This window comes from Ictidomys tridecemlineatus, chromosome 2 (assembly GCF_052094955.1).
Source record: "Ictidomys tridecemlineatus isolate mIctTri1 chromosome 2, mIctTri1.hap1, whole genome shotgun sequence".
Taxonomy (NCBI): domain Eukaryota; kingdom Metazoa; phylum Chordata; class Mammalia; order Rodentia; family Sciuridae; genus Ictidomys; species Ictidomys tridecemlineatus.
Genome location: NC_135478.1, coordinates 210,448,563 through 210,461,228, shown reverse-complemented (window position 1 = coordinate 210,461,228; position 12,666 = coordinate 210,448,563). Strand labels below are relative to the sequence as shown.

Sequence of the window (12,666 nt, the reverse complement as noted above, 5' to 3'; positions counted from 1 at the left end):
ATGACAGATTATCAAGTCAAGATGTAAAATATTGAATCACCAGCCCATAAAGATATTTAATTCAATAAGTAAATATTCATCAAGCACCTACTATGGGTACAAGATAATTGACATATTGGTAAAAAATAACTCAGAAAATGTAATTTCAAACCATATTATTTCTACTGAACCATCATCAATAAAGCAAATGCACTATACAAAAAAAATCTAATGAATGAATAACCAAGAATCAATCATTCAATCCACCAAGAGCATGCCTATATTCTCAAAAATGACTACATTTTATATTCATGATTTATATTTTACTGCAAAGATTCCTATTTGCCATGCAAGTAATTTCATTCCTACATAGTTATATTTTTCAATTTCCTACATACTTAATTTTTTTCCTACTAGTAGGTACTACTTAACTGAGTCATTTCTATTTAGCTATTTCAAACTTGCTTCAGCTAACTCTTAATTGCATTTCTAATTTTCATCTGGCCAAATCAAGTATATTTTGCTGGAAAGAAAATACAGCACAGTTTCTAAATGCCATCTCAGCAGTATCATACCAAACAGTAATATAATTCCTCTGATCTTCAACAGATCAAAGTGATACATTTATATCTTACAGATATACTCTCTTCTATCAGAATAAGCTCTTAACATGTCATATAGCCCAAAATATGCAAAAGGTGACTGTTAGAAAATAGTCAATACAAATAAGTGCATATATTTTTATGAAATGGTGTTTAAGGGTGTTTTAATTTTTTACCTTATATATACCTAATTCCAGTAAAGAAAAATATAATACAACAGAAAGCATTATACTATACATCTTTGATTGATACAAATTAACAATCTGTTCTTATTTTTAAAGTTAGGCAAAAAGAAACTGTTAAATGGCCTTCTGAAGATGGTAAAAGTTAATTTTATCAGCAGTTTCCCTTTTAAATGGAAGCACTACTTTCTCACTGTTTATGAGTCTTAATGTAGTATTTTAGTTGACTGATTTATTACTATTGTTGTTCTAAACTGCTGTCCTAAATCAAGATGACACCCTTTGCAAAAATCCCGTACCTGTAGCACATCTTGGATCTTCACCCACACATCTGCCATATCATACAATTTGATTTCTTCCTGTTGAGTTGGTGGATTCCCGACAGAGTCCTGCAGGTATCCCAGGACCACAGAGTGTGCAGTGGCTACAGCATTAAATTTGTCAAACAGCAGCTCCAGCAGCTCTAGAAGTAATCTAGTTACAAAACAAACAAACAGATAAATAAATAACATTTACACAAACACACAAACATGCAAGCATACTGATGGATGGTTTATACTGGTCTATGAGAAAAACATCAGGTGTAGTAAAGTGAAATAACATACTTCAACATAAACAGCACAAATATCACACTTCAACAGATTTGATTTCAAACAGTGGCATATTCTATGCAACTTAAAAAAAAAAATACTTTTCTAAGCCTCAGTTACCTTTGCTACAAAACAAAAATAATTTAAGAATTTAAAAATCAATTATAAAGTCCCTAAAGTAGCAATAGAAGCTCAATGAATGTTTGTATTCTTTTTAATGTATTTCAGTGATTACAATTCTACCACTCTATATTCACCCAGGCAGCTTCTCCAAGGAATTCAGGCAATTTCTTCAGACAACAGCTCAGATGTTGCACAGAATATGCTATTCCCTAGCAATAAATTGGGTACTTTGGTAAGGATTCTAATCCTTTTAGTCATGGAAAGCCATGCTTACTACCATTCAAATATATGGCCTAAGGTGCCTGAAAAAAAAAATACACACCTGCCAAGCAATCTGACTTTCACTACAGGGAGCAGCTTAGGCATCCGCATTATCTCATTTATCATAGTGAGATATGCTGGACACATATTATTACATCGATTTTATATACTCAAGGACACAAAATGAGGTTGCAAGGCAGCTGGGCCTAGAACAAAAGTTGATTTCTGTGTCAGGGCATTTAGCCACCTACCTGTCACTACCATACTAGAATGCAGATTGTGTATTTAGAGATAGTACAGAGCTTTAGGTCAGGGTACAAAGCAATTCTTTTACCACCAAGACATATAGCTTCGCTGATCACCCAAGTCTAGAATCTCCATTTCCTCCTCTGAATTTGTGTAGTATTTTAATCCATTTTTATGGAACTTATCATATATGGCTCACGTATGTGGCTCAGTAATTGCGGGTCACATTTATTCATATACAAATATTTTACTGCCCTTTTCCATTATTAATCTTTCAGGGTAGGCACTGACTTACATGTCTCTGGTATATTCAGGAGCATTTAGTAGTGGTTAGCAATTATTTTTTTTAACTAATTTCCTGTGTATAGCGTGAGAAAGTATCAAAAAATCTTAGATTTTGAGCTTTATTATATATTATATGGCTCTCAGTTCAGAGCTCCTGAACAGACTGGTAAATCTACCAGTAAAGTACAAAGAAATAGCGAAAGAGCTTGACAGAATGCCAGTTAACAAGATGGTGTTACCATAAATAATAGAGGGTATCTACCATCTCATCAAAATGTATAGCATATCATCTATTACTATGGCTTCTTTACTGCCCAGTTATTGTAATTAGTATGCCAATATGTAGGCCCATAACTATCTTATGACAAAACCCTAATATCTATTGACATCATAATTTAGATGAGACAGAAACAGAATTTATGTAGTACTGCCACTCTAGGACACATACTTAATCTTGAAATTATACACCTTTTGACTGATAATTTAAAATATAATTTTTCATATTTATACTCATATTTCTAAGAAAATTACTCTTTCTCATCTGTGTTATTGGATAGCGACACAAATATCAGCAAAGGTACAAAGTACAGGAAGATATGACTAACCAGAACAGCTGAAATAGTTAATATGGTGCCTGGAAATAATTGTCATAATAATAAAAATAACAAAACTGGAGTTACACATAGTAAATACCCAGTTAAGAGAAGGTTCTACTTTTCAAATAAAGATTATGATAAGTATATAAGACTGTAGTTCCAAAATATAAATCTGCAGATCATATCTATTTTTCAGTGGTAGGCAGTAAAATAAGAAAAATAAAAACAATATATTGACTTTTTGCTAAGCTAAATTTATTTAATTTTATATTTGTAGCACTCTCCCAGCAGAGAAATCTCAGTTATTTTCTGTCATAATGGTATTATGTTGCCAAATGTCCTTACTTGACAAAATTAAAATTTAATGACCACATGTTATACTCAACACTTTTTGAAAGCACATTGATCCGTGACATTCAGAAGCCTGAAGCCTAGTAGTGTGCAACATCCCAGTGGCTTGAAGTTCTAGGTACTAGACTGTGACCTAGCAATAAAGTAGAAAACAATGGAACACCAGTGGCTCCTCTAAATGAAAGGGTGCTACTGTCCGGTTATCTCGGGGCCTAAGCTCCATGACTGCACACCTTAGCTGTCAGTTAAGGAGAAGAACAGCTTGACAATGCTCTAACAGAGCCGTGCTCCATTTAGAAAAGAGACCAGTGGACAAATGACGTGTAAGATGAGATTCATGGTATCCAGCAAAATCATGGAAATAGAGATCCTAGATAAAATGCAAACATAGTGCCAGCTTCAGCTACTGCTGGAGGCTCAAGGTCAAGACAGGCCTGTGTCTACAGAGGCCATCACAGCCTAGGAAACAGGGGAGGGACTGAAGAAGATACAGGCCAGGCATGGAGAGTATGCACTGGAGTTCTACCTATGTGAGACATTCACCCACGTTAATAGGAGGGAAGCTGGCTTCTGCTTCATCACAAAGCAATCATGTAATAGTAATAAAACTGTAGTTCTGACAGTAAAATTAAAAATATTACTACCCCAGAGGATACCATCAACAAAGTGAAAAGGCAATTCATGATATCAAAGTAGTGATTTTCAAATCACACAAGTCCTGATAAAAGACTGGTAATGAGAATACCTAAAAACTCCTAACTTGTAATAAAGACAACCAAATTTTAAAATGGACACAGGTTAGAATATACATTGCTGCAAAAAAGAAAAAAATAGCAACATATATATAAAAATGAATGACTAATAAGCAACAACAAGATGCTCAAAAACACTAGCCACCGGTAAAATGCTAATCAAATCAAAATGATATTGCACTTTGATATACCAGATAGCTATAATCAAAAGACAAAACGTGTTGGTAAGGTTGTTGAGAAATTAGAACTTTCATTCAAGGCTGGTAGGAATAGAAAATGTACTGCCACTGTGGAAAAAAAGTTTGGCAGTTCCCCAAAACATTAAACACAGAGTTACCATATGGACAAAGTGATTTCATTCGAAGGTATACATTCGAGAAAAGTGAAAACATATGTGCACACAAAAACTTGTACACAAATGTTCATAGCAGCATCACTCATATTAGCCAAAGGTGGAAAAAATCCAAAGGACTATCAACTAATGAATGAAAAAACAAAATGAATAGAGAATATTATTCAGCCACAAAAAGGAACAAAACACTGCGATATGGTACAACAGGAGAAAATCTTAAAAATATTATGCTAAGTGAAAAGATCCAAAAGACCACATATTGTATGATTCTATTTATATGAAATACCAAGAATCAAAAAAAAAATTAGAAACAAATAATACATTAGCGGTTACTTGAACTAGGGAGGACCTGACAGAGTACAAGGAACTGGGGGCGGGGAGGGGCACAAAAAATGTACTAGAACTAGATACGCTAACAGTTGCAAAATCCTGTGAACATACTAAAAGCACTGAGTTACATATTTTCAATAAGGTGAATTGTATAGTAGGCAAAGTGTATCTCAATATAGCTCTTTAAAAAAATTATTTCCAAGAGTAGCTGTGGCTCTGAGTAAGGACAGTGAGGGTCCAACATCTCTCTTGTGGTAAAGAGAAAACACAAAACAGTGGAAGCCTATGCCTTTGAATTCTTACTACTGGGAGGTCATTAACTGCTCCCTTGTGGTGCATTTGGTTTTTGCTTGTTTCTCCTTCTTATATGAATAACATATAAGAAAGTAAAGACTTCCGGGGCCTGGGGCTGGGGGCTCAGTGGTAGAGCACTTGCCTTGCACATGTGAGGCACTGGGTTCAATTCTCAGCACCACATAAAAATAAATAAACAAAATAAAGGTATTGTGCACATCTACAACTAATAATATATATAGTAATAATATATAATAATATATATTTTAAAAAGAAAATAGAAATTAAAGACTTCCATTCTTTCCCAGAACTGATGCTTCCTAGACCTTTAATTATGCGGGGCGGGGTGGAGCCTCAGCTTCTCCAGAAGTCTCCATCTGTAAGAGCAAAGAATCAGTACCTGTTCTAGGTGCCTCACAATACTGCCAGAAAGATATAATTTTAAAATGAACAGAACTAGTTGAGATAATGGTGTAATATTAGAGAAAGCAGCAGGTTCAGAATTTCTTTTTCTTTTCAGTGGCTTGAGCAACACTGAAGATGATGGTTACTTTTCCTAGGAGGGAGTGAAGGAGGGAATAATAATGTCAAGATAGAAATTTGGGTTTAACCCTGAGTATGTTAAGTTTAAGGTGTTTTGTCCTTAGGTACTTGGGTATGCAAGTCAGGAGCTCAAGAGAGAGATTGATAACTGGAAATTGTAGAAGTATAAATATTTGAGAGGATGAGATCACTCAGAGATAATATGCAGAGTAAGAAAAGCAGGCAAGCCAGGACAGAGGCGACACTGTAGGAGGAGACAGCAGTGAAGGATGGTTAGGAAGCAGCTAGGGAGGAAGAAGGAACCAAAGGAAATGTGAAGACAAGGGAAAAGAGAGTATCATCAGAGTCAAGAGTATGCAGAGGTCAGCTAAGGGAGAAAGAGAAATGTACAACTCACAGGTCCCCAGGGAACTGGGCAAGAAAGATTCCAGTAGAGCTTTGGAAGCTAAGGAGTGAATGACTAATAAGGAAAAGTAAACCAAGGTCAATCTCAAGCTTTGCAAAGGCACAATGTTCCTCACCAGCATGTGCACCTTAAAAAAAGAAAAAGTAAGAAGATGCTCCATTAATGCATCAAAGAATAAAAGAGATTAGGAATCACCCAAACAAACAGGACCAAGTCCACACTAGTATGGCCCAGTTTAAAGCCACCAGAAATAAACTGAAATATGTCATTAACATTCATATACACTCTCCATCTGCCCACACACAACATAAGACTGTGAAAACAAGTGTGTTTGCCTACAGCTGCAGAGACACCCAGGATTAACTAAATACAAAAAGCCCTACTAAAACTGTTCTCCACCCCACTCCCACTGCAAAATATTAAATAAAAGAAGAAATAAAACATTATATTGCAGTTAGCTCAGCTGCTTAAATCCAGTTTAGATCAAGGTTTTCACCACTGATCTAAAAGACAATAGAGCAGGCAAGATCATTAAATTACTTGACAATTCCTTAAGCTGAATTGAATTAGGAAAGGCCTCTTACAGGAATAGGCCTAAGAACCCTGAGAGCTCTGGATTTCAATTAACTGAAATTTCTACCCTTCAGAAAAAAATAACACATACACACACCCCTCTCATAGGTTATTTCTAGAGACATGAAACAGTATACAATAACATGCTATACAGCATCACAAAGGTAAATATTAACCCTGGGATGGCAAAATGGTAGCAAGAGATGGTATAAAGCACTGACGTAGAAACCTAGCCTTGAATACCAGCTCTCTGCAAATAACCCTATGACTTCCAATACATGTTGGGATTGAAATCTAAGGTTCCTTCCTCAATCACAATTCCCTACTCACAAATTGATTGTGAGGGCTGTATGCAAAAAACATATACAAATGTATACTTTTAAAGAAATCTAAAAGTAACAATAGATTTCAGAAACTTTAACAGCCACCATTCTAGAGGGCAAAGGGGGAGGTAAGCATTACCCTAGATGTTCCTAGGACCAACCGCATCTCTGTCCTTCCCATGGCTTAGTTAGTAAAGTCCTGCTTATACTTCATAACATAGTTATAAAAACCCCGCTTTAAGTTAGTAGAATTTGAGTCTCTGTGTTCCTATGAACTCCTTTCAAACTAAAACAGATCATTACAATGATTTTAGGGGAGTGGCAAAATATTGGTGTGCATAGTCCCCTAGACCAGAAGGTAAAGAGAGAGTACCAACTTCATGCTTCTTTGTTACCACACCTTTCTGCCAACACATGGCCCAATGTATAGAATGGAGAACACACTTAAATTCCATGGGCAACTGAGTTCATGGGTAAAAGAGTCAGCAAGGAAGGATAGAAGTATTAGGAGAGATCTGGGGTTCAAGATGCAATCTAGGGTCTTGCCTCTCATGGGGCAGACAGCTAAAGTTGTCACAATGCAGGGGACCCTAAGAAAGTAAAGCCAAAATGAGAGATCAGATAACAACAACGAAGATGACAACCATTACATATGAGGACAACAGCAATGACAAGTATACAAACAATAGTCACATTTTAGTACTAACTGCTCACAAATGCCAGGTTCTGTGTTAAGTGCTTGATTTGGATTACCTCATTTAATCCTCATGATCACCTTATGAGGAAGACATTACTTTCATCTCCATTTTATAGACAAGGAAACTAAAGCTCAGAGACAAGACGAGAACCAAGACACAATTTCAGAGAATGTCCCTTTTTAAGGCTATTATGAAATAAAGAATAAGAAATATTCAACACAAGTGGTCAGAGAGAGACTAGTACTCTGTAGTACTTGGGAGAGTAGAGAGAGTATCAACAAAACTGTCTAAACTGCCTCGTTCTTCTTACTACAAGCAGGTTATCACACCAGGTCTACAAATAAATTATCACTTGCAAAAGTCCCAAATAAATATTTGACTCAGGTATACCCTCTCTGGTCCCTTTTTGGTGCTGGGTATCCAATTCAGGGCCTTGTGCTTGCTGGGTGAGCACTCTACCTCTGAGCTCTATCCCCAGCCCACTTTGGTCTTTAATTGACAAGATGCAGGCCTCTGTCCTATGGCCTCTCCCTTCTTTGTCAAACACTGTCTTCCACAGGCCTCACAACCCAGACACTTTTGTTTTCTTCCCCCCTCCCTAATTGCTCCTTTTCAAGAACTTCACTCTCCACCAGTTCTTTATATACTAGGAATTCTTCTCCAGCCTCATATTTTCTTCAGGTGAGCTCATCCATCATTTCCATCTGCTACTGCCTCCAAATATGTCTCCCAGCACGATCATTCTCCTGGACTGTAGCCCTCAAACTTGACACGACTTCAGTGGAACCCATCATCTCCTTCCCTACTCCTCCCTGTTCACCACAGCAATGATTGGTTCACTTATCCCAGAAAACAATCCTCATCTTCCCTTCTCCCTCATATCCATCTGGGTCCCCTTCGTCTACCTCTTCTCTGTCTCTCAAGGGGCCTGCTTCTTCCCAGTGTCATTGTTATCCTCTACAGCTGACCTTGTCATCTCTTCCCAAAGCTCCTAAAGCAACCCTCAACCCAGTATCCTTTCCTCTAGTCCTTGACTCTTTCCCTCCAGACTGTCAACTCAGGGAGGATAACAACTGTCTGTATTCCAGATGCATCATAAGAGCCAGCACAGGACAGGCAGTAAATGAGTATTTGAATGAAGGAATCAAAAATGAACTTTAGAACAAGGGGACAGGCCCGATCACAGATGTACGTGCTGAAGAAATAAATGTTGATTAATAATCTCTCATAATAACAAAATATCTTACACAAAACTATACTCTCAAAAAGGTAACCTTACCAACATAAAGATGAGAACATAAAGAAGTATAGTTACAAGCTGAAAGACAAGCTTTCACAGCTGACTTTGATAATACCACAGTAAGATGTATTTTATGCAAAAAATAGAAACGTGTTAAGATGAAAAAAGCATTTGTTCTTTAAACACACATCCAATTACCTGGCAGGCTTTAAAAACAGCCATAAATAAAACATTATTTACTCTCCCAGAGCTTCTACCAATTTCCTACCCGCAGCCATCCTACCAATCTCAAGTGCCACCATGAAGAAAGGCAGAGGGCTAAGAATAGAAAGTTAAGAATGGTCACATGCCCAAGGCAAGAAGTGTGTATGGTATAACTTACATCATCAAGCTGTGAAAAATGTTCAATATTTAAGGTGAGATAAAGACTATCTGAATCTAAATTTAACATCAGGGAACCCTGAATTAGTCATTTGGCTGGAAAACCCATGTTTGCAGCCAAGGAGCTGCCTCGCTTGGTCACGAAGCAAAGACATACACAAGGTAGAAAAGCAGTTCTGTTCTACTATTTATCTGCTGAGACCTTAATGCCAGCATTTTACATTTTCCCATTGACAGACAAAGGTATAACACAGAATATTAATTTCCTTACTGCTATGCTCTAAAAGGTAAGAAAGTACAAAGCTCAGACTTTATATGTCATATGAAAAAATAAAAGAAATCAATGATATCAAAATGGTCTTCTTTTTCCTGCCTATACTTACAATCTGATTTTCAAAACAAGCTCAGCTGACCTAGCATCTTTCTTTTCAAACAGGACATAAACTCCAGTTATCTTCAAGGTTATCTAAAACCTACTTTTAAGGAACAGAGATAAGTTTTAGCACTTATTAATAACAAACTTCATGTAAAAAGAAGTTACTATTTGAAGAATGCTGACTAATTCTCCATCTGCAGTATGAAAAGAACAGGAAAAAAATTATTAGCAATTCAGAATGAAACACAGCAAAAATAACAGGAACACTGCACCGGGTCCTGGCTCCATCTCTCCTCTCCTGAGTCACTTCCCTCCTTGACAAGTTAGGCTTCTGAGTGCTGGAGAGATGACCTGGAATAAACTGCTTATTCTGATGTGTGGCAAATTAGTGACTAAAATTAGATAATAAATCGAGGCCTTCTTTCCTTGAGTTTAAATATCAGTGTCATCCTTTAAAAAAAAAGCCTTTCTCTCATTGTGAAAACAGTACTTCATCCGCGTGAAACATTTAAAAAATTATCTATAAATCTACTTTCCAGAGATAACCAAAGTTAAGATTTTCAGTGCATATTCTTATTACTTTGTTGCATATTACCCTTAGTATGAATGTCAAGGCCTCTAGAGGAATTGTTTCCATAACTAAGTTTGAGTCTCAAGTGAGCTAATTAGAATCCATTTATTGTGTGGCTGCTGATCCCACTTCTTAACATGTCCAGTTATCTCTGAAATGCCTGCCATTGATCACAATGGGAGGTATGGGCAGGAGAATGGATATGTCTATGTTGGTACAAACACTGCCTTTTCCTGAGGAAAAACAAAAACAGGTCCAGGAAATGAAACATCATCTTTGCACAAAGCAAACAGCAAACTTGTACACAGTGAAAAGAGACTCTTTTAATCTTAATTCTCCACCAACAAGCTTTGTGAACTATCATATTGTTCCAGCTTTTACATTTCTTTGGATAAATCTGGGATTAATAATAATGCCCCTGTCTGTGTTGAGCCCAGTGGTGAGATGCACTCGGGTGAGATGCCAGATGGCAGACTGCCTTGCAAAGCAGGAATGCTACAAAACTGACTGCAAAACTCTGTGATGTTCATGATGCTATAAAGAATGTTCTAAAACTTAAGCATGCATAAGAATCATCTAAAACAGAGAGTCCTGTGGGCCCTGTACCCAGAAATCCCAATTTAATCACAGCTCCCAGACCTATAGGGACAACTTGCATTTCTATCTCTTGAGTAACACTAGTGCTATGGATCCTTAGATGCCACTGTGAGTAGAATTGAGTCTTAAAGGAAAAAATAATCATAATTTAATTCTTCTAACTATATATCTTCTTCACATCTTTCTCAGAAACTCATTTGTTAAAATTCTTGAGCATTTACTATGTGCCTAGACCTAACTCTGGCTAAAAACACAAAGTTAACTCCCTTCTTACAAATTCACAGTCCAATCTAATTGGAGATTGTACTAAGAAGTATGGGCCAGGAGTAAAAGGAGCCCAGATAATATGAAGTACGAACAGAGACACATGAGAGGGCTTTAATCATGTCTGACACCACCCCCGACACCACCAAGTGAAGAAATTAATTTGACACAAGTTCATTTGTTTTTGTAATGAAAAGATCCAGTGTCCGCTTAAACTTGGATTACCTTTTGTATTATGTAACTAACAAGTGCGCAGAAAATAGCAAGAACAAAGGCAGATCCTACTATCTGCCAAAAAGATATGACCTGATGCAGCATGAAGGGTAACATCTACATAAAGTTATAACGACCCATGAAATAGACTTTATCTATTATCCCCTTAACTGGTCCCATCTCTAGTTTCAACCTGCTGTAGTATATAAAACAAAAGAATTTGAGAGCGGAATTTTTAAAAACTTGAATTTCAAGTATGAATCAAAGATTTAAGAAATGTCGTAGCTTTGGCCTATTCAAGATCCCTTTTTCTAGAGCTCACAAGCAAAGGACAATCTATAACTTCATGTTTACCAGATAACTATGAACATTATTTATGATACTAATTCACCTCATATGTTATGGTGCTATTATCAATTAGTTAAGTCTTACAAGAATGTACGTAGACTTGGGACTTCCATGGCAATGAATTGTGTATCTTAGTTAACAATTAGAGTAATAAGTCCCATATGTGAAAGAATTAATTCCTTTCATTTGTTTTAAAAATATTTCAGTGAAGCTGTGGGGGACGAGAGTAGTTAAGGAAGAGTGGGATTTCTTCTATATGTCCCTGGTTCATCCTATTCGTACCCTTCAATATTTAATGGTTGGGTGTATTTAAAGCATGTTCTCACTGATACGTGTAATCAAAAGTAGAGATTTAATCAAATGGAATCATAATCACTGAAGTTAAATTTACTTGCTTCCCGCCTGCTTTGATTCGAATTAACTACTCATCTAAATTACATCGAGGCCCTTCCTGATTCCAAGCATGTCCAGGTGCTACATGCAGAGCTTGGGAATGGCTACAAGGAGCCACAAGGACAAATGCCTGACCTTGCTTCAAAGCTGCTCTTAAATGACTTTTCTGTAAAATAAAATGACCAATTTCTACCAAGTCCTGCATTTCAGATACTTGGAGAAGAGTAACTAAATTAGAAAGATGAAAGGAAATGCCACTTATATGAAAAAGAAACACATGTCTGACTTTAGCCACAAGTCTAAAAGAAATACTGAGAAATATTCCATTTAGTTCTCTTTCCATAAACACTACACATATACCTGTGGACTGAGCCTTTAGACGTCCTCATGTATAAAACTGTTTAATGAGAATGCTCTGTTGCATCAGTATGTCCTTCTACTGACTTATAGACTTCAAATTTTAAAAATATTTTTAAAGTATATATATTTTTTTAATTTTAGAACAACAATTCAATGGATTTTTGAAAACCTACAACCTTCACAGGATGGAAAAACCCCAGGAAAATGTTTTAGGAAATGAGGCAAATATCAACCTTGAAAAGAACCATGACTCTAAAGTAAATGATTCAGTGTTACAATTATTCAGCAAGCCTGCAGCTGGCCCTGACAAGGAAGTACATGGCAGATACACTGGCGAGGAAGGAAAGGGATGTACAACCCAGTACAGTACAGTGTAGTAACTGGCATATCTATGAAAGAGTGTGCCCCTCCTTCACATCCCAGATGTTCCAAAGATA

General features: G+C 36.6%; 1 protein-coding gene across 2 annotated transcripts in view; it reads right to left on the bottom strand.

The window, feature by feature from the left end:
* Exoc4 (exocyst complex component 4) overlaps nt 1-12,666 on the bottom strand; it is a 782,658-nt gene that overhangs the window by 662,803 nt on the left and 107,189 nt on the right. For both annotated transcript variants that reach the window (XM_078040565.1, XM_078040566.1), the window contains exon 7: nt 1,063-1,237. In XM_078040565.1, the coding sequence (XP_077896691.1) occupies nt 1,063-1,237 (175 nt within the window). The remainder of the gene's footprint in view (nt 1-1,062; nt 1,238-12,666) is intronic.